The 25070-nt window shown below is 42.0% G+C and overlaps 1 protein-coding gene across 12 annotated transcripts in view; it reads right to left on the bottom strand.

Moving 5' to 3' along the window:
- Positions 1-1683: 1683 nt before the first annotated feature.
- IHO1 (interactor of HORMAD1 1) overlaps positions 1684-25070 on the bottom strand; it is a 44482-nt gene continuing 21095 nt past the window's right edge. For 10 of the 12 annotated variants that reach the window (XM_082704168.1, XM_082704163.1, XM_082704170.1 and 7 more), the window contains 5 exons: positions 11842-11890; positions 11564-11651; positions 4026-4129; positions 2403-3679; positions 1684-1976 (listed from right to left, as the gene is read on the bottom strand). In XM_082704168.1, the coding sequence (XP_082560294.1) occupies positions 2531-3679; positions 4026-4129; positions 11564-11651; positions 11842-11890 (1390 nt within the window). In that variant the 3' untranslated portion in view covers positions 1684-1976; positions 2403-2530. The remainder of the gene's footprint in view (positions 1977-2402; positions 3680-4025; positions 4130-11563; positions 11652-11841; positions 11891-25070) is intronic. The other 2 variants (XM_082704169.1, XM_082704164.1) reach the window with 2 other exon arrangements.

Here is a 25070-nt window from a genome sequence, read left to right on the forward strand (position 1 = left end):
TAGAACATTGAGTCACTTGATCTTTGACTCCAAAAAGAAATACTTCTGAAGAAATACAGGATTTCGTAACTCACAGCAGAATCAAAGAACAGAGGGTCCTCCTTTGGCATTTCAGAGTTGGACAGACCCTTCAATGGGAAGGCCACAGTCATAAATATTAATGGCGTTCTCTCAACAGGTTCTCAACTTTGAATTAAAACGATTAAACTGTTCTCTTTCTTTTTAATTTTTTAAAGATTTTATTTGTGAGAGAGAGAGAGAAAGCACGAGCAGGGGGAGGGGAAGAGGGAGAGGGAGAAGTAGGCTCCTTGCTAAGCTGAAGGCAGCTGCTTAACTAACTGAGCCACCCAGGCACCCCAAAATGATTAAACTTTTCAACTTAAAGATTTCCAGATACAAACCCCTATGGTCTACAAGCCTTATGCTAACCACACAGCAGCCACCTGTAGTCAAGTTTGAGAAGGGCTGGAAGGAACCTACGGCGGGACTGGGCCCCTTCCTCCCATGCTTTCCTTGCACAGAGGAAACCAGTAGGGAAGGCTGTAGAGGCTGGCAGAGGGCAGGGTAAAGAGACATCCAGTGAGTCTCACAGGGAGAGAAAAGGCTGAGCAGCCTGAGAGGGAGTCCAAGGCTACTCCCTTGGCCTTGGAAAGGGCTGCTGCCATTGCCTGTAGCTCCCAGCTTCAGGCCACAGAATGTCCTCGGTCTGGAAACCAGAGTAAGAGCAGCTTAGGCTGGTGCCTGATATCCCTGTCAAAGGTGTCGAAGGCAAATTAAACTCAGACTTTTGTGTGACACACCCCCTTGAAAATGAATGTCAAAATAAGAAATAAATCAAGAACCATTGCTTTCTATAACGGTCCACTCAGAGGCCCTAGAGTCATTTACTACTGCCTTAGAAGTCATTACTACTGCAACGACACGGAACTAGAGGGTATTATACTAAGCGCAGTAAGTCAGAGAAAGACAAATATATCCTTTCACTCATATGTAGGATTTCAGAAACAAAACAGATGAACATAGGGGAAGGAAAGGAAAAATAAAATCAGAGCTGGAGACAAACCATAAGAGACTCTTAACTCTAGGGAACAAACAGGGTTGCTGGAGGGGACAGGGTTGGGGCACGGGGTGACTGGGTGAGGGGCACTAAGGAGGGACATGATGTGATGAGCGCTGGGTGTTATATGCAACTGATGAGTCACTCAACTCTACCCCTGCAATTAATGACACACTGTATGTTAATTAATCTGAATTTAAGGAGTATTAAAACAAGAAAATGAGCAGATTCTGGAAGCCAATCCATCCAGTGAGGATTTTTACTTTCAAACAATAAAGGAAGAGAAAGCAGTCTGAGTAGGATGTTATTTATCAAAGTCCTCTTGGGAAAAGCCTACAGGTAAAAAGATGGTATCTCTCTTATCCATTTGATTAAGTTGATGGGATATCCCTTCAATAAACTTAATGAAAAAAATATGCTTTTAAGTGTTTTAGATTTTTGTGGGGTTTTTGAGAGAGAGAGTGAGCATGAGTCGGGGGAGGCACAGAGGGAGACTGAGAGCTTGAGCAGGCTCCATGCTCAGTGCAGAGCCACATTCCGGGCTCAGTCTCAGAACCTGAGAGGACAACCTGCGCCGAGTCTGACGCTTAACCACGGAGCCACCCAGATGCCCGCCAAAACCATGCTTTTACATGTTTTATATGTTTTATTTTTTATTACAAAAGAAATATATATGTATAACAAAAATTCAAAACTCTCTGTATAAGAAAGCCAAAGTCTCATATAAGCCCAATGCTCTCCAGAAATATTGCTGGACCCTTAGATGCTCTCATTTGCTTGAAGAATGGCTGAAAACAGGATGGGGGAAAACAGCCAAGAAGAAAACTGGGACTGTGTGGCTGGTGTACAGCGCCCCTCTGGGCATTTGTTGGGTGCGGGTCACCTCTCTTCCACTGGCAGCGTAACAGTCTCTGTTTCTCTGTGCACAAGAGGACAGATTTAGTGTGTTCTGTAGTAATACATCCACTGATCAAAAAATGCAAGCACTCTTGACAGTAAAACTGGATAAAAATAATAACAACAAAAACCTGAGGCCTGGAAAAATATTGATTATATGCAGGAAATACTGTGAAGACCAAAAATGTTGTGTTGGGGAGTCGTGCTGCCACACACAACGGTTCTGTGGGAGCACTGCTGCCACTCGCTAGCCCTCCTGTTTCACCGAAACCACACGCCGCTCCTGATTCCCTGCAACCGGGCTGCTGGCCCAGCTCCGCACCACCGTCCTCACACACTTCCCTCCAATAAATAAGGACGCACGCAGCTCTCACGCCTGTCACGGGCAGCACCGGGAACCCAGCAGCCCAGATCTGCTCCGCCAGCCCCGCACCCACCCTGCACTGACCCCAGCAGGGCCTCTGAGCCTGCGCACTGCCGGCAGGGACTTCCTGCTGTTCGCGGGCCTCAGTGTGGGATCGTGTGTCTTTCCAGCTGCCACCCATCAACTACCAGCTGAAGAATTTTGTGGGCGGGTCAGAAGCCATCATCACTGCTATCAAAACCCAGATCATAGAGCATACTCTTCCCTGGCTCCTTGCACACAGGGGGGTCTGAACTTCCGAGGTTGAGGTCGCTGAACCAGCTCATCTGGTGGTCCCCCTGGGAACTGGTTGCAAGCAGGCTGTTGTCTTGGGAAGAAAGCCCACTGAGTTCTAAGAGGTCTCCTTGCGCTGCCCTCACTGCCTTACTGCGCATGACTCTTCCTCCCAGAACAGCGCTGACTGGTTTTGTGGGGCTGTTGGGGCCCCACAGATGCAGGGGTTGAGCACGGGGTTTCTGCTGCTCCAGCGGGGGGCTTTGTGGGCCAGAAACTGGCGGCTGAGGGTATTTAGGAATGACAGCACAGGTTTTGCTAGGGGCTTGTTCTTGCTTCCTGGCTCGGAGCCTGCCTCTCTGGGACTTCCTGGGCGCCTGCTTTCTGCCTTTCCTCCCTCTTTCCACAGGTCTGCTTTTCTGTGCAGTCACCAGCCTCTGTTCACGAGGATCACATGGAGACACACCTTCAGCTTGACATTTTGGGCAGGTGTTCTTAATGCTGGCTGCAAATTTGTTTGAGTCCAGGGGTAGAAGCCTTGAGGCTCCCTGAGAAACCCAGTCCTTACCACCAGGAACTTCGGGGCCTGGGGAGCCGGCGCCATGGTTCTCAGAGCTGGTTTTAGGACCCGTCCAGTTCCTGCGGTTGGTCTGCACAGCCCTGTCCTTGACTCGCCTGTTTCTTCTGCTGGTTCCAGCTGCCTGCCGCATAGCCTCTTCTTGGAGAGCACCGCTTTCTGCTCTCTCACCACAGACACCAAACTCTCCAGGCTGCAGGGAGCCCATACTCCGAGTCCGTACAGCAGCGGGGGCCTGCGCCGGCCACAGAACTGCCTCCTCAGAAGCGTACCTGCCCTGCCTGGTGAAATGGAGGCTCTGGGCCAGAGGTGGTGAGGTCTGGGAAGTGCTGTCTTTCACATGCCTGGCTACCCGAGGGTCTGAAATCAATCTCTTCAGCTCTGCCAGGACACTGGCCACATTTAGCTGGCCTAGCTGCTCACACAGCTGCTGGAAGTCCTTACTCTGCTGGGCCACTAAAGCTTCAAGGTGCTTCAGGTCGGATCTCATTTCTATAAACTCTGCTTGTCTCTAGGGAAAGAGAGTGAGAAAAGAGCTATAGGCACTGCAACTCAGAATGCACAATGAAACGTGGAACCAACCAGAAGATGTGCTAGCAGAAACCAAAGCTTGTCCCTGGCTGGGTGCTTTCCAGAAGAAGCATGGCAACATTCTGGAGCAGGGCCTCTTGGGTCCCCATCATGCCAGAGAATCTTAGAGATGGAAATGCCCCTACCCTGGCCCATTACCAAGGGACCTATTTGGCTTCTGCTCGTGGCTGGAAAAAAAAAAAATCGTGACTTTAAAGGAGTCCCTCTGGGTCTTAGTGACAAAGCTAAAAATATAGTTGAGGAAAGAGGTTAGGATCCACACTTACAGCTTCAAATCTTTTCTGTATCTCAAAGATGACCTGCTCCATGTTGCCTTTGTCATGCACCGTTTCCAACACCAGATCACTCTGGGCCCGCACGGTCTCTTGCACTAAATACAGAAAAATGACAATCACTCCATGAAGACTATGGCATGCCCGACCCCGCCCAGCCCACAATAGCAAAAAGGGAGGAGCTGGAATCTGGCATGCATGACCTGAGCCTGCTCTGCTAGTGCCCAGGCCTCTCCAGCCAGATCAGCCTTGGTGAGGAGAGGAAGCCAGAGTAGGGTGGTTCTTCTACTGTCTCTTCTTCCCTTCTTCCCTGGGGACATTCTGACCAAGGCAGACCCAAGCTCAGCACCTCCTGGGGACTCTGAAACCTGTTGCCCAGATGACAGCACCAACCTCCTCCTTGGCCTACCTTTTTGGTCCTGTCATCAGAAGTGACCTCTTCAGCACGTAGATATGATCATGCCTCCTCTGAAACCTATACTGAAACTTTCAACAGCACCCCACTGGCCACTGGATGAAGTCTGAATCTCTATTTTTCTAAAAGATTTTATTTATTCATGTGAGAGAGAGACACACACACAAGAGACAGAGAGAGCACAAGCAGGGTGAGAGGCAGAGGGAGAAAAACTCCCTGCCAAGCAGGGAGCCCGACATGGGGCTCCATCCCAGGACCAGGAGATCATGACCTGAAGGCAGATGTCCAACCATCTAGGCATCCAGGCACCCAGGCAACCCAGGCATCCCGGAAGTCCAAACCTTTAAACTGGCCATGAAGACCCAGGCTCACTTCCCCTTACCCACTCCGTCCGCCTCCACATCGCTGAGGTCTGTTTCCTACGCAGTCTCTCTCTCACCGTTGGCCTCGTGCATGCTGTTCCCTTGGAGTACTTATGCTTCTATTCCTTCTCGATTCTACCCATTCCCCTCAATCACCACTTTAGTGCAACTAACTCTTTTTTTTTTTTAAGGTTTTATTTGTTTGAGTGTGAGAGTACATGGGTAGGGGGAGGGGCAGAGGGAGAAGCAGACTCCTCACTGAGCAGGGAGCCTGACACAGGGCTTGATCCCGGGACTCCAGGTTCATGACCTGAGTCAAAGGTACATGCTTAACCGACTGAGCCACCCAGGCGCCCCTCAGTGCAGTTCATTCCTGCTCTTCCCTCTGCTCTCAGCAGTCACCTCCTTGGAAAACAGCACTTCCTGGCTAGCTTGGGGGCTCCTTTTCTCTGCTGTTGGCACTATGTGTGTGCTCTACCATCACTTACCACCTATCACCCACCACTTATTTATGTCCTATTTACATTTGGGCAGTAATGAACTTGGTGACATGAATGCTAACCACTCAGGACTGATACTGATTTGTCTCTTTGGCATAGGGAGACTTTACACACACACACACACACACATACACACAGAGTAACGCATTGTGTTGCAATTGTTGCCTCTCTCTTCCTAAGCGGCAGGTCATATGAAGACACTCTTACATTTATTCAACAAATATTTGATGAAGATCTACTATACACTATAAACTATTGTGAGTTCACATACATTTTAAATGCATAACAAGTATAAATTACAAATAATCAGAATAACACACCAGATATTCCTTTGCTCTTCTCATAATTATTTAAAGGGTGTTCTAAGATTCTTGACAATTTTTTTTTTCATTTTAGGTGGGTAAAAAGTTGGCAACAAGAGAGTGCTTAACTCTTTGCAATAAATGGAAGGAACATCAGAGTGACATCTGGTGATTGGAAAGACAGGATATCAAACTCAAATTTATGGGATGCCTGGGTGGCTCAGTAGGTTAAGCGTCTGTCTTTCACTCAGGTCACGCTCCTGGGGTCCTGGGACTGAGCCCTGCATCAGGCTTCTTGCTCAGCGGGGAGTCTGCTTCTCCCGCTGTCTGGTGCTCCTCCTGTTTGTGCTCTCTTTCTCTCTTTGACAAATAAATAAAATATTTGGGGGGGAAAAAAAACACAAAAAGTAAAAAAAAAAAAAAAAAAAAAACAACCAAAAAACCAAACCCCTTCTCAAATTTAGTCTTATTTGAAAACTTGCCTCAATCTGATAGTTGCTTTGGTTAGTTCCCCATGTTCCAACTATTCTGTCTCTTTTGTCTTCTCTTGTCAGTTCAAGGGCAGGAATTTAACACACGCTATCTAATGAAGCTTAAGTGATTTATTCAGAGTTTCTCTTTAAAATAAAACATAATCCCCTTCTAAAAGGAGACTTACATTTCAGATTTCTTACATTAACATAAGTTCTAGATAAACAATTTTCGTATAATTAAGTAAATCATAAGGTAGAAGAAGGAAAAGGGGTAAATTGTAACTTTGCAGGAGAAGGCCTTTCCTTCTCCTGCAGAAGAAGCCATTAAAAAAAAAAAAATGGGTGAGTTGCATGTCCTTGTTAAGTTATTCCTGGGTAGTTTATCTTCTGTGTTGGATTTATAAATGGCATCTTTTTTTCTCATTTCATTTTTTTGTTAATTTCTGCTATGTTACTAAATTATATGCTCTATGGCACTTTTCCAGTTGGTTCTCAAAATATCAAGGGAAAACAGGAGGCTCAAAAAATATGCATATAAGGGATAGTAGGGGGTACCCAGATAACATAAAGAATCAAGAAGAAAAATGGCATCAAACATCTCAATAAGCAAATTAAAAATAGAAGACAATGGAGCTATGCCTTAGAAATTCTGAGGACAAAGCATTTTCCCCTAGGATTCTACACCCATGTGGAGATAGAAGACATTTTCAAACATGCGTGTATAAGAAAGTTCCCTCCCATATACTTTTTCTCAGAAAGCTACTGAAAGATGTGTATCACCAAACACAAGTGTAAACCAAAGTCCATGAAACAAAGGGATTCAAGACTGAGGACGAAAGGAGGATGCTCAGAATGATGGTGAAGCCAAGTCCTAGGATTGGGACCTCAGGAGTAACCTGCCCAGTTTGGAGCTGGAAGACTGAGCTCCAGGCAGAACATCTCTAATGAGAAAATAAAACAGAAAAGGGACGCCTGGGTGGCTCAGTTGGTTAAGCAGCTGCCTTTGGCTCAGGTCATGATCCCGGCATCCTGGGATCGAGTCCCGCATCGGGCTCCTTGCTCGGCAGGGAGCCTGCTTCTCCCTCTGCCTCTGCCTGCCATTCTGTCTGCCTGTGCCCGCTCTCTTCCTCTCTCTCTCTGATAAATAAATAAAATCTTAAAAAAAAAGAAAATAAAACAGAAAGAATTCATGATGTGTTTGAATGTATTATTTGGATATTTATAGTTTCATCTGAAAATTATTATCAGATACTGTGCTAGGAACATGGAAATGATCTTGAACAAAACTGTCTACCACATACAGGAATTTTTGCAGTTTTGAAAAGGAAAAAATAAAAATAAAAAATAAATATATACATAAATAAGTGAAAGATGTAATAAATGCTATGATAAGGGTTATCACAAAAATAACAGAGTGGGGGACATTTATTTCGGATAAGGTCATCAGAGTTGGAGACATTTAAGTGAAACCAGAAGGACTGAAAGGAGCTAGCCCTGCAAAGATTAGGGAAAGTTTACTCAGATAAGAGAAAACAGCAAGTGCAAAGTGAAAGAGCTTGTTATGACTGAAATAGGCAAGTCAGTGTAGTCTTGCAAAATAGCAGTAAGAAATGATAAATTTTGTGTTATGTATATTTTACCACAGTAAAAAAAGAAGTTTTTAGAAAGCAAATTTTCTATTACTCAATACAAAGTTAAATTCCATATGTCAACCAATTAGAAAAAGGCTGTTTACTTATGTTTCAAATACTGGATTCCTATTCCTAAACTCAATTAGTCAAATATTTTTCCAGACATCCTTGTAGATATTTGTAGTAGAAAGCAAATGTAATTATCCTATCCTAGATGAATTCCTAAATAGCAATGTTTCTTAGCAACAGTGAACATTACCAACCACAAAAGCAGAGAATGGGGAAGGCAAGAAAATTGTTCAATTCCAGATTCAGTACTCAGAAAGCATCTATCTGTGGCCCTGTATATTCTTTCCTTGGCCCCTGGGAAATGTATGTTTGAGATCTTCTTTTTCTCACAGGAGCTTTTGTATCAAGCTCATTACTTTCAAAGTTTATTCTTTTTCCTTTTAAAAACCTTAAGAAAATAGCTCAAACCTTTAACAGTATAAAAACGTATGCAATGAAAAATTGACTGATTCTCTCCTATGCAGACCTTGATTCCACTTTCTGGAATTTAACATTATGAGCAGTTTCTGGAACTTTGCACTGATACATTGATACATGTGCATATCCACGTACGGATTATAGATCATGTGCGTGTGCATGTATATGTATGTATATGTATGGTGTTTTGTAGAAAGGGACTCATTTCATTTCTGCTTTGGCCATAAACATCAGGTATTTTTAGCTTGTTTTATAAAAATGCCATTTAAAATCCATTTCCATATTCTGGACTGTATCTCTGTTTTCTTTGGAGATAAATTTTTTATTCATTTCTATTTACGTACTCTGTAGTTTTGCTCTCCCTGCCATGCTGATGACAGCCTGTGGAAAGGTCTGGAAGCCTGCATGTATAAGAGATTGTTGAGTCTCCCATTTTTTTAGGAAAGCCTTCCCAATTTTCACTAACTGGTCACAGTCCTCCACAAGCTGCGTCCTGGAGTAAATTATGTGCACATAAGCAGCACCTTGCTGTTACTATTTAATGATGAATAGCTATTTCCATTTCAACATGGTTCATAAAGATAGACCTCATTCTTCTTTTTTTTTTTTAAAGATTTTATTTATTTATTTGACAGATCACAAGTAGGCAGAGAGGCAGGCAGAGAGAGAGGAGGAAGCAGGCTCCCCACTGAGCAGAGAGCCCAATGCGGGGCTCGATCCCAGGACACTGGGATCACGACCTGAGCTGAAGGCAGAGGCTTTAACCCACTGAGCCACCCAGAAGCCCCTGACCTCATTCTTCTTTATGATTATATGTGCCTTGCTTAGAAAGACATTTCTCCACTCCAAAATTATTAAAAACGTTGCCCATTTTTCTTATAGTTCTTTTTATGATTTATTATTACACTTACTATATTGATTCATATGGAATTTATTTATTTATTTTTAAAGATTTTACTTATTTGTTTGACAGACACAGATCACAAGTAGACAGAAAGGCAGGCAGAGAGAGAGAGGGGGAAGCAGGCTCTCCACTGAGCAGAGAGCCTGATGTGGGGCTCGGTCCCTGGAGCCTAGGATCATGACCTGAGCCGAAGGCAGAGGCTTTAACCCACTGAGCCACCAGAAGCCCCTATATGGAATTTATTTTTATGTATAGAGTTATTTGTTTTCCAAAGAAGACATTTTCTGATTTTCTTTCTTTTTTGTTATTTTAACATGGGGCTTGAACTCACAACCCTGAGATCAAGAGTTGGATGCTTAACCGACTGAGCCACCCAGGAGCCCCCACTTTCTGATTTTCAATAGCACTCCTTTTTATTTTCCTAATGATCTTATTTTTCAATAGAACTTATACCTATTAGGTAGTAGTGCTCTTTACTAATTAGCCCACCAAAACCTAAATTAAAGTAGGGTGCGAATGGCCTTGGTAACTCATTCTCTATTACTCTGGTCCTTAGTCCTCACCTGAAGGACAAGAGGAGTTAGATTAGACGACTTTGAGGGATCCCTCTGGTTGAACAGACAGACTGTGACTGGGGAAAGTTTTCATGACCGCATTCTGTGAAAGGACCCATTACATTATTAACACAAGAGCATTTTCGCACAATATCTTTCCCCTTTCCTTGTGAGCCACAGTGAGCGCATACTGAAGGCTGCAGACTGTACTGACTGGCAGATTCAGTGCTTCAGGACAGCTAGACTGGGCCATACCATATGATGATAGAGGATTTGTCTGGTTCCTTTTTCAATGACTAACTTCCTGATCCTGATCACTACTTGTCAAGAAAAGGAATGACTCTGAACAGGATACTTGTGCCATTTTCAAGAATAATCAGGCTTTCTAGGATTACCTGGGTAGCTGTTGGTTAAGCATCTGACTCTTGATTTCAGCTCAGGTCATGATCTCAGGGTCTTGGGATCGAGACCTGATTGATCCCAACTCGGGCTCCATGCTGAGTGTGGAGTCTGCTGGAGATTTGCTCTCTCCCATTCTCTCTGTCCATTCCCCTGTTCAAGATCTTTAAATACATACCTACATAAAATCTTTTAAAAAATTATCGGCTTTGTAAATAATATCATGCCACAGTGTCTGTTACTGTTTGCCCTATCAATGTGGCTCTTTGTCCTGAGTCTTATCCTCTAAAAAGGAACCATCAGGATGAAGGATCAGGGTCCCTCTGCCTACATAACCCAGACCCGGTTTTAGTCCTCCCTCTACCTCGATCTTGTACTGGGAGATTGGGCACTTCCATTCCCTGATCTGAGCTAAGAATGTCATACCGTCGCTGCCTGCAATCCTCCTTTTTGTACTTCACCTAGTTTCAAATGTAGAAAGCAAAAGGAGTGCTTTCCTCAGGAATGCACTATGAGTTATTCCAACATGCTATACAAAGGAAGCACTCCTGATATGCTTCTGCTCTTTGTCTTGCTACTTCTTGTGAGGGCAACAGTCCCAGGCTTCCAGAACGGGTTTCCAAACAGACGCACAGTTGCCCTGTGTGTGGGATACCCAGGTTGGAAGCCAGCAGACAGTACAGTGCTTTTTGGCAGACAGATGGAGATTAATTTCTAAACCACACAAAGGCATCAATTTTTGTAAATCATGAGCAATCCATTCCAAGACATTTAAATAAGTTGACTTCAATTTGTTTAAAATAAAAAAATAAACACGCAGACAAATCCAAACAAGTGCAGATGCCGTCATCATCTTGCAATTTAGTTGAGAAGCTGCTGGTCCTACAGAGGTGTCCGCCCCCAAGAGCAGCAGTATTATGACTCTTCTGTTTCATAAGAGCCAGGCCCATAGTTTTATCTAAACATAAATCACTAATTGGTAGAACAGGAGACTTTACAGACCACTAACTGGAATGGAGAAAGATGTTGTGATTCACTACAAAACAGCTCTCATTGAAACCAAGGCAAGCAAGAAGAAGATGAGGTGACTGGAGTATTTCTAACTCCTAAGGGAGCAGTCTTTATTTCTAAGTCCTAAGGGAAAAATGTCTTTATAGACAGCACAGCTAGCAACTCGTTAGGGACTCAGGGATGCTGCTGATTCACTTGAGGCAGTGAGATGAGAAATCTGGCAGAGCTACGGAGGCAGCGGGATTACTGGTGGAGGATTAGATTAATGCTTCACAGAGGGCATCTAGGGACCAGGAACATTCCCAACATCTAGGTGGGCCCCACTACCCAGCTGAGCGTGATCCACATCTCTTCAGGGCTAACCTAATGTACCCATCATCTCATCTGCCACACTACAGAACCTCACCCCTGACAGGAAACATGGGTAGGGTCAAAAAGTTCAGTTCACTGCTCACTAGTGCCCTCTGCTGATAACCTCAAATACAAGATACTCACAGGTCTTGGCCAGGGTCTCCAAACCATCCAAAATAGATTGGCTTCTTGAGCTGAGATGTTCCTCAGACTTTTCCACAGATGTCTGCAACTAAGCAACCCCAAATTAAGAATGAATTCACAGACCATTGCCTTATTTTACTAACTTGGAGTATCGTCATTAAGTGATTTTTAAAAAGATAGTTAAAATACTACAATCCTATATGAATTAAGGTCAATGTAATTAGTAAACTTCTTAAAATGTAAAATGTTCTAATTCTTTGACATGTAGCTCTACTTACCCTGTGAATGCTTTCTCTGATATGTGAAATGAGGTTGTATAGAGTCTCACTACAATAAACAAGAAAAAAGAAATCAAATCCTTGTGGAATACTAAAAGTATGTAACAGAATTGATTCCATGAACATGGCAGGACTTCACCTGGTAGAGCATCAAAACAGTGCTTGATTAGACTTAGAGACTCAACCCTGAAAAATTTTAGTGTACAGCTACAAAAAAATGAAAACATAGACTTTTTCTGACCATTGCCAAAACAAACCACTTATTTCTTTTTAAAATTTACTCTCCATGTATCTTAAATAAGCAAATACTAGCAACTCAAGTGGTTACTACAGTAAAACTGACCAGCTTTCATTTTCATAGCAACAATGGCTTTAGAAGCTAGTGACTTCCTTCTGGTAGACCAAAATTTCTGGAAACATTTTAGTCTAATGACTATTTCTTTGAGTGTAAGAATGGGTAGATAGTTCTGAGAGTAATATTAATTTTTTTTTTAAAGATTTTATTTATTTATTTTGAGAGGCAGAGGGAATAGGACAGAAGGAGAAAGAGACAGAGAATCTCTGGCAGATTCCCCACTGAGCATGGAGCCTACTCTGGCTTCATCTCATGACCTTGAGATTATGACCTAAGAAATCAAGAGTCAGAGGCTTAACCCACTGAGACACCCAGGTGTATCTCTCTCCCCACCCCAAAGATTGATTTTATTTATTTATTTATTTATTTATTTATTTATTTATTTATTTATTTATTTATTATAGTTGGGGAGAAGCAGAGGGAGAGGAAGAAAGAATCCAAAGAAAACTGTGCTAAGTGCAGAGCCTGTCCTGGATCTTGATCTAACAACTGTGAGATCAAGACCTGAGCCAAAACCAAGAGTTGGAAGCTTAACCAACTGAGCTACCAAGGTGTCCCAGCAATATTAATTTAATGAAAAAGAAACTATAAGAATTATTCCTCAAATAAATATCCCACTTTTGAAAAGATTCAGACATGAACTGCCATTAAAATTTTTTACAGGTTTTGTTTCTTCACTCTTTGCAATATAAATGCAGATTCAGTTTTTGAACCCTAAAATGGACTACTCTTCATACTAAGTCTTGTGGATGCTCCACCGATTTGACTTTATTTTTTTTTTTTTTAAGATTTTATTTATTTATTTGACAGAGAGAAATTACAAGTACACTGAGAGGCAGGCAGAGAGAGAGAGAGAGAAGGAAGCAGGCTCCCTGCTGAGCAGAGAGCCCGATGCGGGACTCAATCCCAGGACTCTGAGATCATGACCTGAGCCGAAGGCAGCGGCTTAACCCACTGAGCCACCCAGGTGCCCCCCGATTTGACTTTAAAAGGAGAATTTGGGGGTGGCTAGGTAGCTCAGTCAGTTAAGCAGCCAACTCTTGTTTTTGGCTCAAGTTGTGATCTTGGAGTCATGATCTTGGGGTCATGGGAGTAAGCCCCATGTTGGGGAGGTGGTCCCTGCTCAGTGAGGAGTCTACTTAAGAGTATCTCTCTGCCTCTGCCCCTCATGTGCTCTCTCTCTTCCTAAATGAATAAATAAAATCTTTAAAAGATAAATAAATAAAAGGAGGATTTTATAGAATCATTAGGGGTCTACAAACCTTATGCTTTTTATGAAAGAGATTGGGACATTACCTGAAAAATATAATTTTAGTGTCCAGCTATAAAAGATAAGAACATAGACTTTTTGTGACCATTGCCAGGCAAACTAAGCAAACTAAAAATATTTAAAATAAAATAGCTAATGAGTTAGGAATACCAGTGTGGCTCAGTCAGTTGGGCATCTGACTCTTGATTTCAGCTCAGGCCATAACTTCAGGGTCATGGGGTTAACTGTGCCAGGCTCCAGGCTCAGTCTGGTTTATTCTCTCTCTGCCCTCCCTCCGCTCCCACATGCAGACACGTGCATTCTCTTTCACAAATAAATCTTTAAAAAATTAAGGATATTAATAACAGAAAGCTATTGAATTATAAAAGCAGAGAATAAGAAAGGGATCTAGAAATTAAAAATAGCAGAAACAAGTAGAATAGTTAGAGAAGATACAGTTAAGGAAATAGGACATAAAATAGAACAAAATACAAAGAGATGGAAAATAGATCAGCAGAAAAAAAAAAAAAAAGAGGATAAATGCAGGAGATTCAATATACACCCAAAACTAGAGATTCAAAAGAAAGAAGAATAAAAATAGATTTTCAAAGATAACAAAAGAAAAACTCCCAGAACAAAAACCTACAAGTTTATAGGTCAAAAGGAACTCATTGATGCCCAAAGATGATGATGTGCCACATGAAATCACACTACTGTAAAATTTCAGAAGTCTACAGATAATGGGAAGGCCTTAAAAATTGCAGAAAGCAAAAGGCAAGTGATATATACAGGATCAGGTCTCAGAATGGCATAGACCTCTTAAAAGCAACATATAAAATGATGTGGTGATGACAGCAACTAGAAATTTTGGGGAAAAATAATTTCCAATCTAGAATTCTATATCTAGCCTAATTTGCAATCAAGTATGAGGGGAAAATAAAGAATTTCAGATAAGCAATGTCTCAAAAAATTATTTAGGTGCCATGTACCTGTTGTCAGGAAGTTTTTGGAATATATGTTTCACCAAATCCAAGGAGGAAACTAAGAACTAAAAGGACATAGGATCAAAGTAACAAAAAATCCGGGGTGCCTGGGTGGCTCAGTGGGTTAAGCCACTGCCTCCGGCTCAGGTCATGACCCTAGGGTTCTCGGATCCAGTTCCGCATCAGGCTCTCTGCTCAGCGGGGAGCCTGCTTCCTCCTCTCTCTCTCTGCCTGCCTCTCTGCCTACTTGTGATCTCTCTCTGTCAAATAAATAAATAAATTCTTAAAAAAAGGGGTGCCTGGGTGGCCCAGTGGGTTAAAGCCTCTGCCTTCAGCTCGGGTCATGATCTCAGGGTCCTGGGATGGAGCCCCATGTCGGACTCTCTGCTCAGCAGGGAGTCTGCTTCCCCTCCTCTCTCTCTGCCTGCCTCTCTGCCTGCTTGTGATCTCTGTCTGACAAATAAATAAATAAAATCTTAAAAAAAAATTCTTAAAAAAACAGTAACAAAGAATCCAACACAGGAGAGAGGAAGTGGTAATTCAAGAGAGGGGAGGTAGGAACGCTGAGGATGACGGTGAAGAGAGGACTCAGGATGACAGCTGCGCTGCAGAGCAAGAGTGTACCAAGTTCAGATCAGAATTAGGAAGATGACTCTGAGAAGAAAACGACACTGAAGAATTTCTGATGTGTTTGGGTATAAAACAAGGAAGCTTCTGAGGTGCCTGGATGGCTCAGTCAGTTAAACGTCTGCCTTCAGCTCAAATCATGATCCCAGGTCCTGGGATTGAGCCCCATACTGGGTTCCCCCTGCTCATGCTCTCTGTTTCTGTCTGCCTGTGTCTGTCTGTCTGTCTGTCTCTCTTGTGTGCGTGCGTGCACACACACACACACACACACACACACACACACACACCTTCTTTCTATCATAATCTTTAAGAAATAAAAAAAAATAAGGGCTTTTTTAGTCCTGCTGCAAAATTTGGGAATAAACTGTGATTCCTATATAGAAAACTCAGCAGAAAAGGAAACAAGGTAATTTTTAACGTTAGGAAAATTTAATAATGATATATATATATATATATATATTTTTTTTTCTAGGATATCTAGATAAGGATTTAACGATTGAAAACTGATTTTTGTTTTTAAAGATTTTATTTGTCAGAGAGAGAGAGCACAAGCAGGGGGAACAGCAGGCAGAGGAAGGAAGAGGAAGGAAGAGGCTCCCCACTGAGCAAGGAGCCCAATGTGAGACCTGATCCCAGGTCACTGGGATCAGGACCTGAGCCGAAGGCAGGTGCTTAAGCATTTAAGCCACCCAGGCATCTCAAATGAAAACTAATTTTAACTAAAATGGTGGAAGATGAGAGTTTATGGTGAAGGAGGCCGAGAAGCAAATTCTTATTCCAGGGTAGAAAGTCATTCTCTGAAGCTGAAAAAAACCAAGAAATGACAATATAAGCTAGCTAGCATATGCCATAAGATATATGCACCTAAATACATAGCTTTTAGCGTAGCTAAAAGGGTTGCAAGTTGGTTCAAAAAGCAAAAGGGAATTAAAAGTGGGGGAAGATAGGCCTGCTGTTTTTTACTATAATCCTAATTTTATTTTTAAATTTTATTTATTTGACAGAGAGCACAAGCAGGGAGCGTGGCAAGCAGAAGCAGAGGGAGAAGCAGGCTCCCCACCAAGCAGGACGAGCCTGATGTGAGACTCAATCCCAGGACCCTGGGATCATGACCCGAGCCAAAGGCAGTTGCTTAACCAACTGAGCCACCCAGGCACCCCTAATCGTATTTTTTTTAAGTATGTGTATGTGTGTGTGCATATGTGGCTTTTTTTTTTTTTTTAAAGATTTTGACAGAGAGAGCAGGCAGAGCAGCAGGCAGAGAGGGAAAAGCAGGATCCCCACTGAGCAGAGAGCCTGATGTGGGGCCCGATCCTAGGACCTAGGATCATGACCCCGTCAAAGGCAGATAGATGCTCAACCGACTGAGCCACCCAGGCACCCCCCTAACTATATTTCTAAAACCTGTGTACATGTATGGAAAGCATGGATGGCTCACTTGGTTGAGCATCCAACTCTTGATTTTGGCTCAGGTCATGATCTCAGGTCATGGATCAAGCCCCATGACCAGCTCCACACTCAGCCCAGAGTCTGCTTGAGATCCTTTCTCTCCTTCCTCCCACTCACTCTCCCTAAATAAATAAATAAAATCTTTAAAAAATACATACCTGTAAAATTTTGATTAAAAAAATACAAACAGACCTGTACCCCTGGGGATAAAAATATATGTTTATAAAAAATAAAAAATTAAAAAAAATTGGGACACCTGGGTGGCTCAGTGGGTTAAGGGTCTGCCTTTGGCTCAGGTCATGATCTCAGGGTCCTGGGATCAAGCTCCATATTAGGCTCCCTGCTCAGCAGAGACCGTGCTTCTCCCTCTCCCCTGACCTGTCTCTCCCCACCTAAGCACCCTCTCTCTTTCTGAAATAAAATCTTTAAAAATAAAAACATAAAGATGTCTAAAGTCTAATAATGCTACAAAAATGCTGCTCATGAAAGCCCCTACTCTATTATACTACCAGTTATACCATGGTATACCACCAGTTGAGAGTGATTCTTTATCCGTAGGACCTCACTCCTTATTAGTACATTTGGAAACCAGTGCTCCCAACAGGGAAAACTATATTATACAAATTAAATACTGTTTGTATATAATTTTATATTGAAACAAATATATATATTTCAATATAAAATTATATGCATAGTATATGTATATATATACATATATATTATATATATATTTATTTATTTGACAGAGATCACATGTAGGCAAGAGAGGCAGGCAGAGAGAGAGGGGGAAGCACGCCCCCCACCAAGCAGAGAGCCGGACACAGGGCTTGATCCCAAGACCCTGGGACCACGACCCAAGCCAAAGGCAGAGGCCTCAACCCACTGAGCCACTCAGGCGCCCCTATTGAATTTTTTTAAAAAGATTTATTTTGAGAGGTGGGGGCAGGCAAAGGGACAGGGAAAGAGAGTCTTTTTTTTTTTTTTTAAGAATTTATTTATTTATTTGACAGAGAGAAATCACAAGTAGGCAGAGAGGCAGGCAGAGAGAGGAGGGAAGCAGGCTTCCTGCTGAGCAGAGAGCCTGACGTGGGGCTCAATCCCAGGACCCTGAGATCACAACCCGAGCCGAAGGCAGAGGCCTCAACACACTGAGCCACCCAGGCGCCCCGGAAAGAGAGTCTTTAAGCCAACTCTGTGCTAAGTAGAGAGCCTGATGCAGGGCTGGATCTCAGGCCCAGAAGACCACCACCCCAGCCAAAACCAAGAGTCAGACACTCAATAGACTGCGCCACCCAGGTGTCCCTATAGTGAAGTGTTTATGTGTAAGTGATAGCTCCCATTACCTTAACTGTTTATTAATTCTTGATTCCACCTGTCTAAATTGAAATGTTAAGTTCTGATTTACCCAAAGTCGTTAAATTAAGATGCTTAATAAACAATGAAAACATTAAAAGCTTGATAATTGAAACTTTCATAAAAAGCTAGTGTTCGGGACGCCTGGGTGGCTCAGTTGGTTAAGCAGCTGCCTTCGGCTCAGGTCATGATCCCAGCGTCCTGGGATCGAGTCCCACATCGGGCTCCTTGCTCCGCAGGGAGCCTGCTTCTCCCTCTGACTCTGCCTGCCACTCTGCCTGTGCTCGCTCTTGCTCTCTCGCTCTCTCTCTCTCTCTGACAAATAAATAAATAAAATCTTTAAAAAAAAAAAAAAGCTAGTGTTCGCTTGGAAGACATTTTTATTATTTTTTAACAAAATAAAATAGGAAAATGTTGCTTAAAAGTAGAGATTTCCCACCCACCTGATATCATGTATAGATTCATAGGAAGTCAACTATGACTTAATCTTTTCTCTAGAAAAAGTCAATTAGGAAATTGTTTATCTGTACTAAAACACACACACACACACACACACAATCTTTTTTTTTTTTTTTTTTTAAGAGAATGAGAGAGAGAGAGAGAGAATGAGAGAAGAGAGGTCAGCGGGAGAAGCAGACTCCCTGCAGAGCAGGGAACCCGATGTGAGACTCGATCCCAGGACTCTAGGATCATGACCGGAGCCGAAGGCGGTTGCTTAACCAACTGAGCCACCCAGGCACCCCACAATCTGTTTTTAAGAATGGAGGTAATTTCTGTACTGTCCAATGTTAGTGAATTATTTCACTTTGAAAATCCACTCATTTTTTCAACAACTTTTTTTTAAAGATTTTATTTATTTGACAAGAGAGAGACACAGTGAGAGAGGGAATGCAAGCAAAGGGAGAGAGAGGGGGAGAAGCAGGCTTCTTGCTGAGCAAGGAGCCCCATGTGGGACATGATCCCAGGACCCTGGGATCATGACCTGAGCTGAAGGCAGACACTTAACCGACTGAGCCACCCAGGCGCCCCTCAACAACTATTTATTGAGTCTTCCTTTGTGACAGGTACTTGATTATAAGCTTCAGTGATATGCGTAAAAAAAAATTCAACTCCCTACCTTCAGTGAGTTTACCTAGTGGTGTTTTTTTTTTTTTTTTTTTTTTTTTTAAGATTTATTTATTTGTCAGAGAGAGAGCAAGCAAGAGCGAGCAAAGGCAGACACAGTGGAAGGCAGAGTCAGAGGGAGAAGCAGGCTCCCTGCGGAGCAAGGAGCCCGATGTGGGACTCGATCCCAGGACGCTGGGACCAGGACACTGGGACCATGACCTGAGCCGAAGGCAGCTGCTTAACCAACTGAGCCACCCAGGCGTCCCTCTAGTGGTGTTTTTGAATGTGGTTTTAATATCCACTCAAATTGAGTGATCTTCTTTATTAAAAAATTTGATCAGAGGCACCTGGGTGCCTCAGTGGGTTAAGGCCTTTGCCTTCGGCTCAGGTCATGATCCCAGGGTCCTGGGATCAAGCCCTACATCGGGCTCCCTGGGAGCCTGCTTCCTCCCTTCTCTCTCTCTGCCTGCCTCTCTGCCTACTTGTGATCTGTCGGTCAAATAAATAAATAAAATCTTAAAAAAAAAATTTCATCAAACTTATTGAATCAAATCTTCTGCTTACTGAGATGTCCAATAACAATGTTTTTATATAAATCATAGTACATGCAAAGTTGACAGCAATCTTGCATGAGGACATAGCTGTGTCAATTGCTTATAGTCAGCATTTGTTCTGACTGGTTAGTATTCAAGCTATATATTTTTTTAATCACTTTATTGAATTAAGGTTGACATGTAAAAAGCTGTACACATTTAATGTATACAAATTTGGAGATAAGTATACAACTATCAGATCATCACCACAATCTATTCTGAAAACATATCCATCACTTCCAAAAGCTTTCTTTTTTTTTTTTTAAAGATTTTTTAATTTATTTGTCAGAGAGAGAGAGAGAACACAAGTAGGTGAGCGGCAGGCAGAGGAAGAAGGAGAAGCAGGCTTCCCATTGAGCAAGGAGGCCGATGTGGGACTCAATTCCAGGACGCTGGGATCATGACCTGAGCCGAAGACAGACGCTTAACCGACTGAGCCACCCAGGCATCCCTCAAAAGCTTTCTCTTACTCTATTTAATAGCAGTAGAAGTGAAAAAAACACTTAAAACATTTACCATCTTAGTGCTCCTGGGTGGCTCAGTGGGTTAAACCTCTGGGATCGAGCCCCCCATTGGGCTCTGCTCAGTGGAGAGCCTGCTTCCCCCTCTCTCCCTACCTGTTTCTGCCTACTTGCGCTGTCTCTGTCAAATAAATTAATAAAATCTTTAAAAAACAATTTACCATCTTAGCAAATTTTAAAGTATACAATACTGTATTTTTTCTTAAAGATTTTATTTATTTGACAGACAGAGATCATAAGTAGGCAGAGAGGAAGGCAGAGAGAGAGGAGGAAGCAGGAGCAGAGAGCCCGATGCGGGGCTTGATCCCAGGACCCTGGGATCATGATCCAAGCTGAAGGCAGAGGCTTTAACCCACTAAGCCACCCAGGCACCCCTACTATACTGTATTGTTAAATATAGGTACTATGAGGTACAGTAGATCTCTAGGATTTATTCATATTGTGTCAACTGAAACTCTGTACCCTTTAATTAATATCTCCCTGGTTTGTCCCACACTCAGTTCCCAGCAACCGTCATCCTACTATACTCTGCTTCTTTGAGTTGAACTATTTTACGTTCTTCATATAAGTGGTATCATAGTACAGTTGGCCCTTGAACAACTCAGGGGTTAGGGAAGCTGACCCCCCAACACGCACATTTGAAAATCTGTATATAAATTTTGACTTCCCCAAAACATAAAAGCCTATTGTTGACCAGAAACTGATAACACAAATAGCCAATTAACACAAATTTTGTATGTTATATGTACTATGTACTGTATTCTTACAATAAAGTAAGCTAGAGAAGAGAAAATGTTAAGAAAATCATAAAATACAGGGATGCCTGGGTGGCTCAGTTGGTTAGTCCACTGCCTTCGGCTCAGGTCATGATCCCAGAGTCCTGGGATCGAGTCCCACACGGGGCTCCTTGCTCAGCCGGGAGTCTGCTTTTCCCTCTACTTTCTCTATCTGCCTCTCCCCCTGCGTGTGCTCTCTCTCTCTGACAAAAAATAAATTCTTTAAAAAAAAAGAAAATCATAAAATACAGTACTGTGCTATAAAAATTCACATGTAGGTAGAACTGTACAGTTCAAATTGTGCTGTTCAAAGGTCAACTGTATTTGTCTTTCTGTGTCTGACTTATTTAATTTAGCCTAACATCCTCCAGGTTCATCTATGTTGTCACAAGTGACAGAATTTCCTTGTTTTTTAAGGCTGAAGACTATTCCATCGTATATATACCACATTTTCTTTATTCACTCATTGATGGATACTTAGGTTACCTCCATGTCTTGGTTATTGTAATGAATGCTGCAATGAATATGGTAATGCAGGTACCTCTTTGAGATCCTGATTTCATTTCCTTTGAATATACACTTAGAAGTGTGGTTGCACCAATTTACATTCCTACCAGCAGCATGTAAGGGTTCCTTTTTCTCCACATTTTTTTTTATGATTTTTCTCCACATTCTAACCTACACTTAGTTGTTGTGTTTTTTTAGTAATGGCCATCCTGATATAAGATATTTCATTGTGGTTTTGATTTGCATTTCTCTGATGTCTAGTGATCTTTTTTTTTTTTTTTTTTTTTTTTTTTTTTTTAAAGATTTTATTTATTTATTTGACAGAGAGAAATCACAAGTAGATGGAGAGGCAGACAGAGAGAGAGAGAGAGAGAGGGAAGCAGGCCCTCTGCTGAGCAGAGAGCCCGATGCGGGACTCGATCCCAGGACCCTGAGATCATGACCCGAGCCTAAGGCAGCGGCTTAACCCACTGAGCCACCCAGGCGCCCTGATGTCTAGTGATCTTGAGCACCTTTTTCATATACTTGTTGGCCATTAGTATGTCTTCTTTGCATATATGTATATTCAGTTTCTTTGTCCTTAATTACTTAGCCAAATTAAGGCTAATTAATAGCCCTAATTGGGCTATTTGTTTTTACACTATTGAGCTGTAAGAACTCCTTATATATTTATTAACCCTTTATTAGATATATGGTTTGTAAATTTATTTACCATTCTGTAGGCTGCCTTTTTATTTTGTTGATTGCTTCCTTTTCTGTGCAGAAATTTTTAGTTTGATGTTATCCCACTTATCTATTTTTGGTTTTGCTGCCTGTGCTTTTGATGTCATATCCAAGAAATCATGGTCAATGCCAATGTCAAGAAGATTTTAACTATTTATTATTTTTTCTTCTAGGAGTTCTACAGTTTCAAGTCTTATGTTTAAGGCTTTAATCCATTTTGAATTGGTTTTTATGTATGGTATATGATAGGGGTCCCTTTTCATTATTTTCCTATGGAGCCAGTTTTTCCAACACCATTTATTGAAAAGATTAACCTTTTCCATTGTGTATTTGTGGTACTCTTCCATACTGTGTAAAATAGCTAAAACATAACCCCCTGAAAAATCCATGATAGAGTACAATGCAACCATTAGAAATTATTTTGTATATGGAATAAAACATAATCATTAAAGATTATTGAATCTAAAAAGAAGATTAAAAAATAGTCCATAGGAAAGGCACCTGGGTAGCTCAGTCGTTAAGCGACTGCCTTTGGCTGGGGTCATGATCCCAGGGTCCTGGGATTAAGCCCTGTATCTGGCTCCTTGCTCAGCAGGGAGCCTGCTTCTCCCTCTCCCGCTCCCCATGCTTGTGTTCCCTTTCTTGCTGTGTCTCTCTCTGTCAAATAAATAAATACAATCTTTTTTTTAAATAAAGTCCATAGGAAACAATACATTTTTATTTTTAAAAATAGAGCACCATCATATAAACCATTGCTAATGGAGGTTCACAGAGTAAACTGATTCAAGAGGCACACTTCAGGATCTGACAGACCCAAGATCTCTGCCCAAAACTCCCATTCAGTTTACATGTGCCCCTTTGGGTGGAATCTTTCCTGATGTCCCCAGTCAGAGCTGGGAGCCTGTCCTCGGTTTCCAAAGCATTTGGAAGCAACATCTACTATACCATTTACAACTTTGTACTTAGAGTGGAAAGTCCACAGTCTTTATTTTAGGCTGGTTTGTATCTGACCCTCTTTTCTTTTTAAGTAGTTCTTCAGGTTAGCAGTCTTGGAGCGAAGCAGAGCATCTTTCTTCTGCTAGAGGTTGAGAGTGCCAGAGGGGTTGCTTTCTTAGCTTCTCCTGAACTGGCCCTTTCCCTGACACATAACTTGTCAGACTAGGAGTCAGGAGAAAAAAACTGTGAGTTCTCTCTCTAGTTGCTGTGGCTCCAGTAGAAGGAATATAGACCTCTAGCAGAATGGTAAAAGGGTGCAGGGAGGGTCTACTATCCTCTGGGCAGGGGTTAGTGGGCAGCAGAATTTGTAGTGGACTAATTTTGTGGCTGGGTTTGGAGAATTCTCCACGATGGGTAGCACTTAGCAATTGCAAGGCTGTTGCAAAAACATAAAAGGGGCCTCATTTTCTTTCTTGGAAATCAGAATTCTGATTTTTTTCTCCCTGGATGCACTGCCATCCAGATAGATGACATTCCCAGACTCCCCTGATTTAGCCAGTGTCAGGTATAAGGAGTGTCACATGTAACTTCAAGAAGAGTCCTAAATGGAAAGGAAGATACCTTTTCTTCTTTCCTTCATCCATCATTTGTCTGGAACTCTGACAACAGCTGGAACTCCAGCAGTCACCAAGCACTGCGAGGACAGGGGTCACACCTTAGAGATGCGAGACCAGAGTACTGAAAGGAGCCAAATCCTTGAGAACCATGAAGCCACCATTCTAGTCCTGGACTACATACTTCAGGATGATTTTTGCATTTATAAACATCTATCTTTTTAAATCTTTGTTATTAAGAGTGTGTACATATGTTATAAACAGTTGAATATAATCCTAGCTAATAAATGAGCCACCCAATATCTTTTACTCTCTTTTTAAATTGTAGTTGACACTCATAACCCATATAATATCTTTTAATTACTTTTTTTAAAGATATTTTTTAGATTTTATTTATTTATTTGACAGAGAGAGATCACAAGTAGGCAGAGAGGCAGGCAGAGAGAGAGGAGGAAGCAGGCTCCCCGCTGAGCAGAGAGCCTGATGTGGGGCCCGATCTCAGGACCCTGAGATCATGACCCGAGCTGAAGGCAGCAGCTCAATCCACTGAGCCACCCAGGCGCCCTTAGGCTTGAGTTTTTTAATGGAAAGAGATTCTTCAGAGTCCTCATTTTTCTATTTAAGTGCTACATATTTTTGCTATCTTGTAAATAATTGTTAACAGAAACTCATTTCACTACCAAAAAAAAGTGATATAGGAAGAGAGAGAAAGGAAGGAAAGAAGAAAATGTTGAAATTTGACATTTCAAAAAAAAATTTAGCTGCATAAATCTTTTCTCTTCTTTCTTTATTTTTTTTTTTTTTAGTAATCACTATACCCAGCGTGGGGCTCAAACTCACAACCCTGAGATGAAGGGTTGCATGCTCTACCAAGAGAGTCAGCCAGCCTGACCTGCTGCAGAAATCTTGATCAAACAAAATATTATCCCATGTCCAGAGAACAAAAAAATTTAACATTGATCTAACTGACGGAGTAAGAAGGTAAGTACTCTATAGCCCCCTAATAGCCATGAGGGGCCTCTGAGAAACTGGTAGGGTCCTAGAGCCTGGATTCCTAGGGGAAAGAAGTCTCTCAGTGTCCGAGACATGTTTATTTACCAATAGAATCAAACACTTCAAATAGAGCATTTCGCTTTTCTCCCTAAAGGAAGACAGGTATTCAAGAGAAAGGATACTTAGTCTAAGAATCCCTAAAGAAATTCTGGCTTTTCAACATGAAAGTACTATTGGTAACACTAAGTGATACATCTTCACTGTCACAGAAATAATAAAGTATATCTCTGCTTCAGTGTTTTGATTTCCATGATACCTAAAGATGTTCCCTGATAATTTACTACCAAGAAATGAACAACTTAATTCCCTCAGTGACTTCAACTTATTTATTTATGAATTAGTTTAGGAGCCCTAATTTATCTCATGTATTTGCTAAGGTAAAT

Source organism: Mustela nivalis, assembly GCF_964662115.1.
Source record: "Mustela nivalis genome assembly, chromosome: 1".
NCBI classification, from domain to species: Eukaryota; Metazoa; Chordata; class Mammalia; order Carnivora; family Mustelidae; genus Mustela; species Mustela nivalis.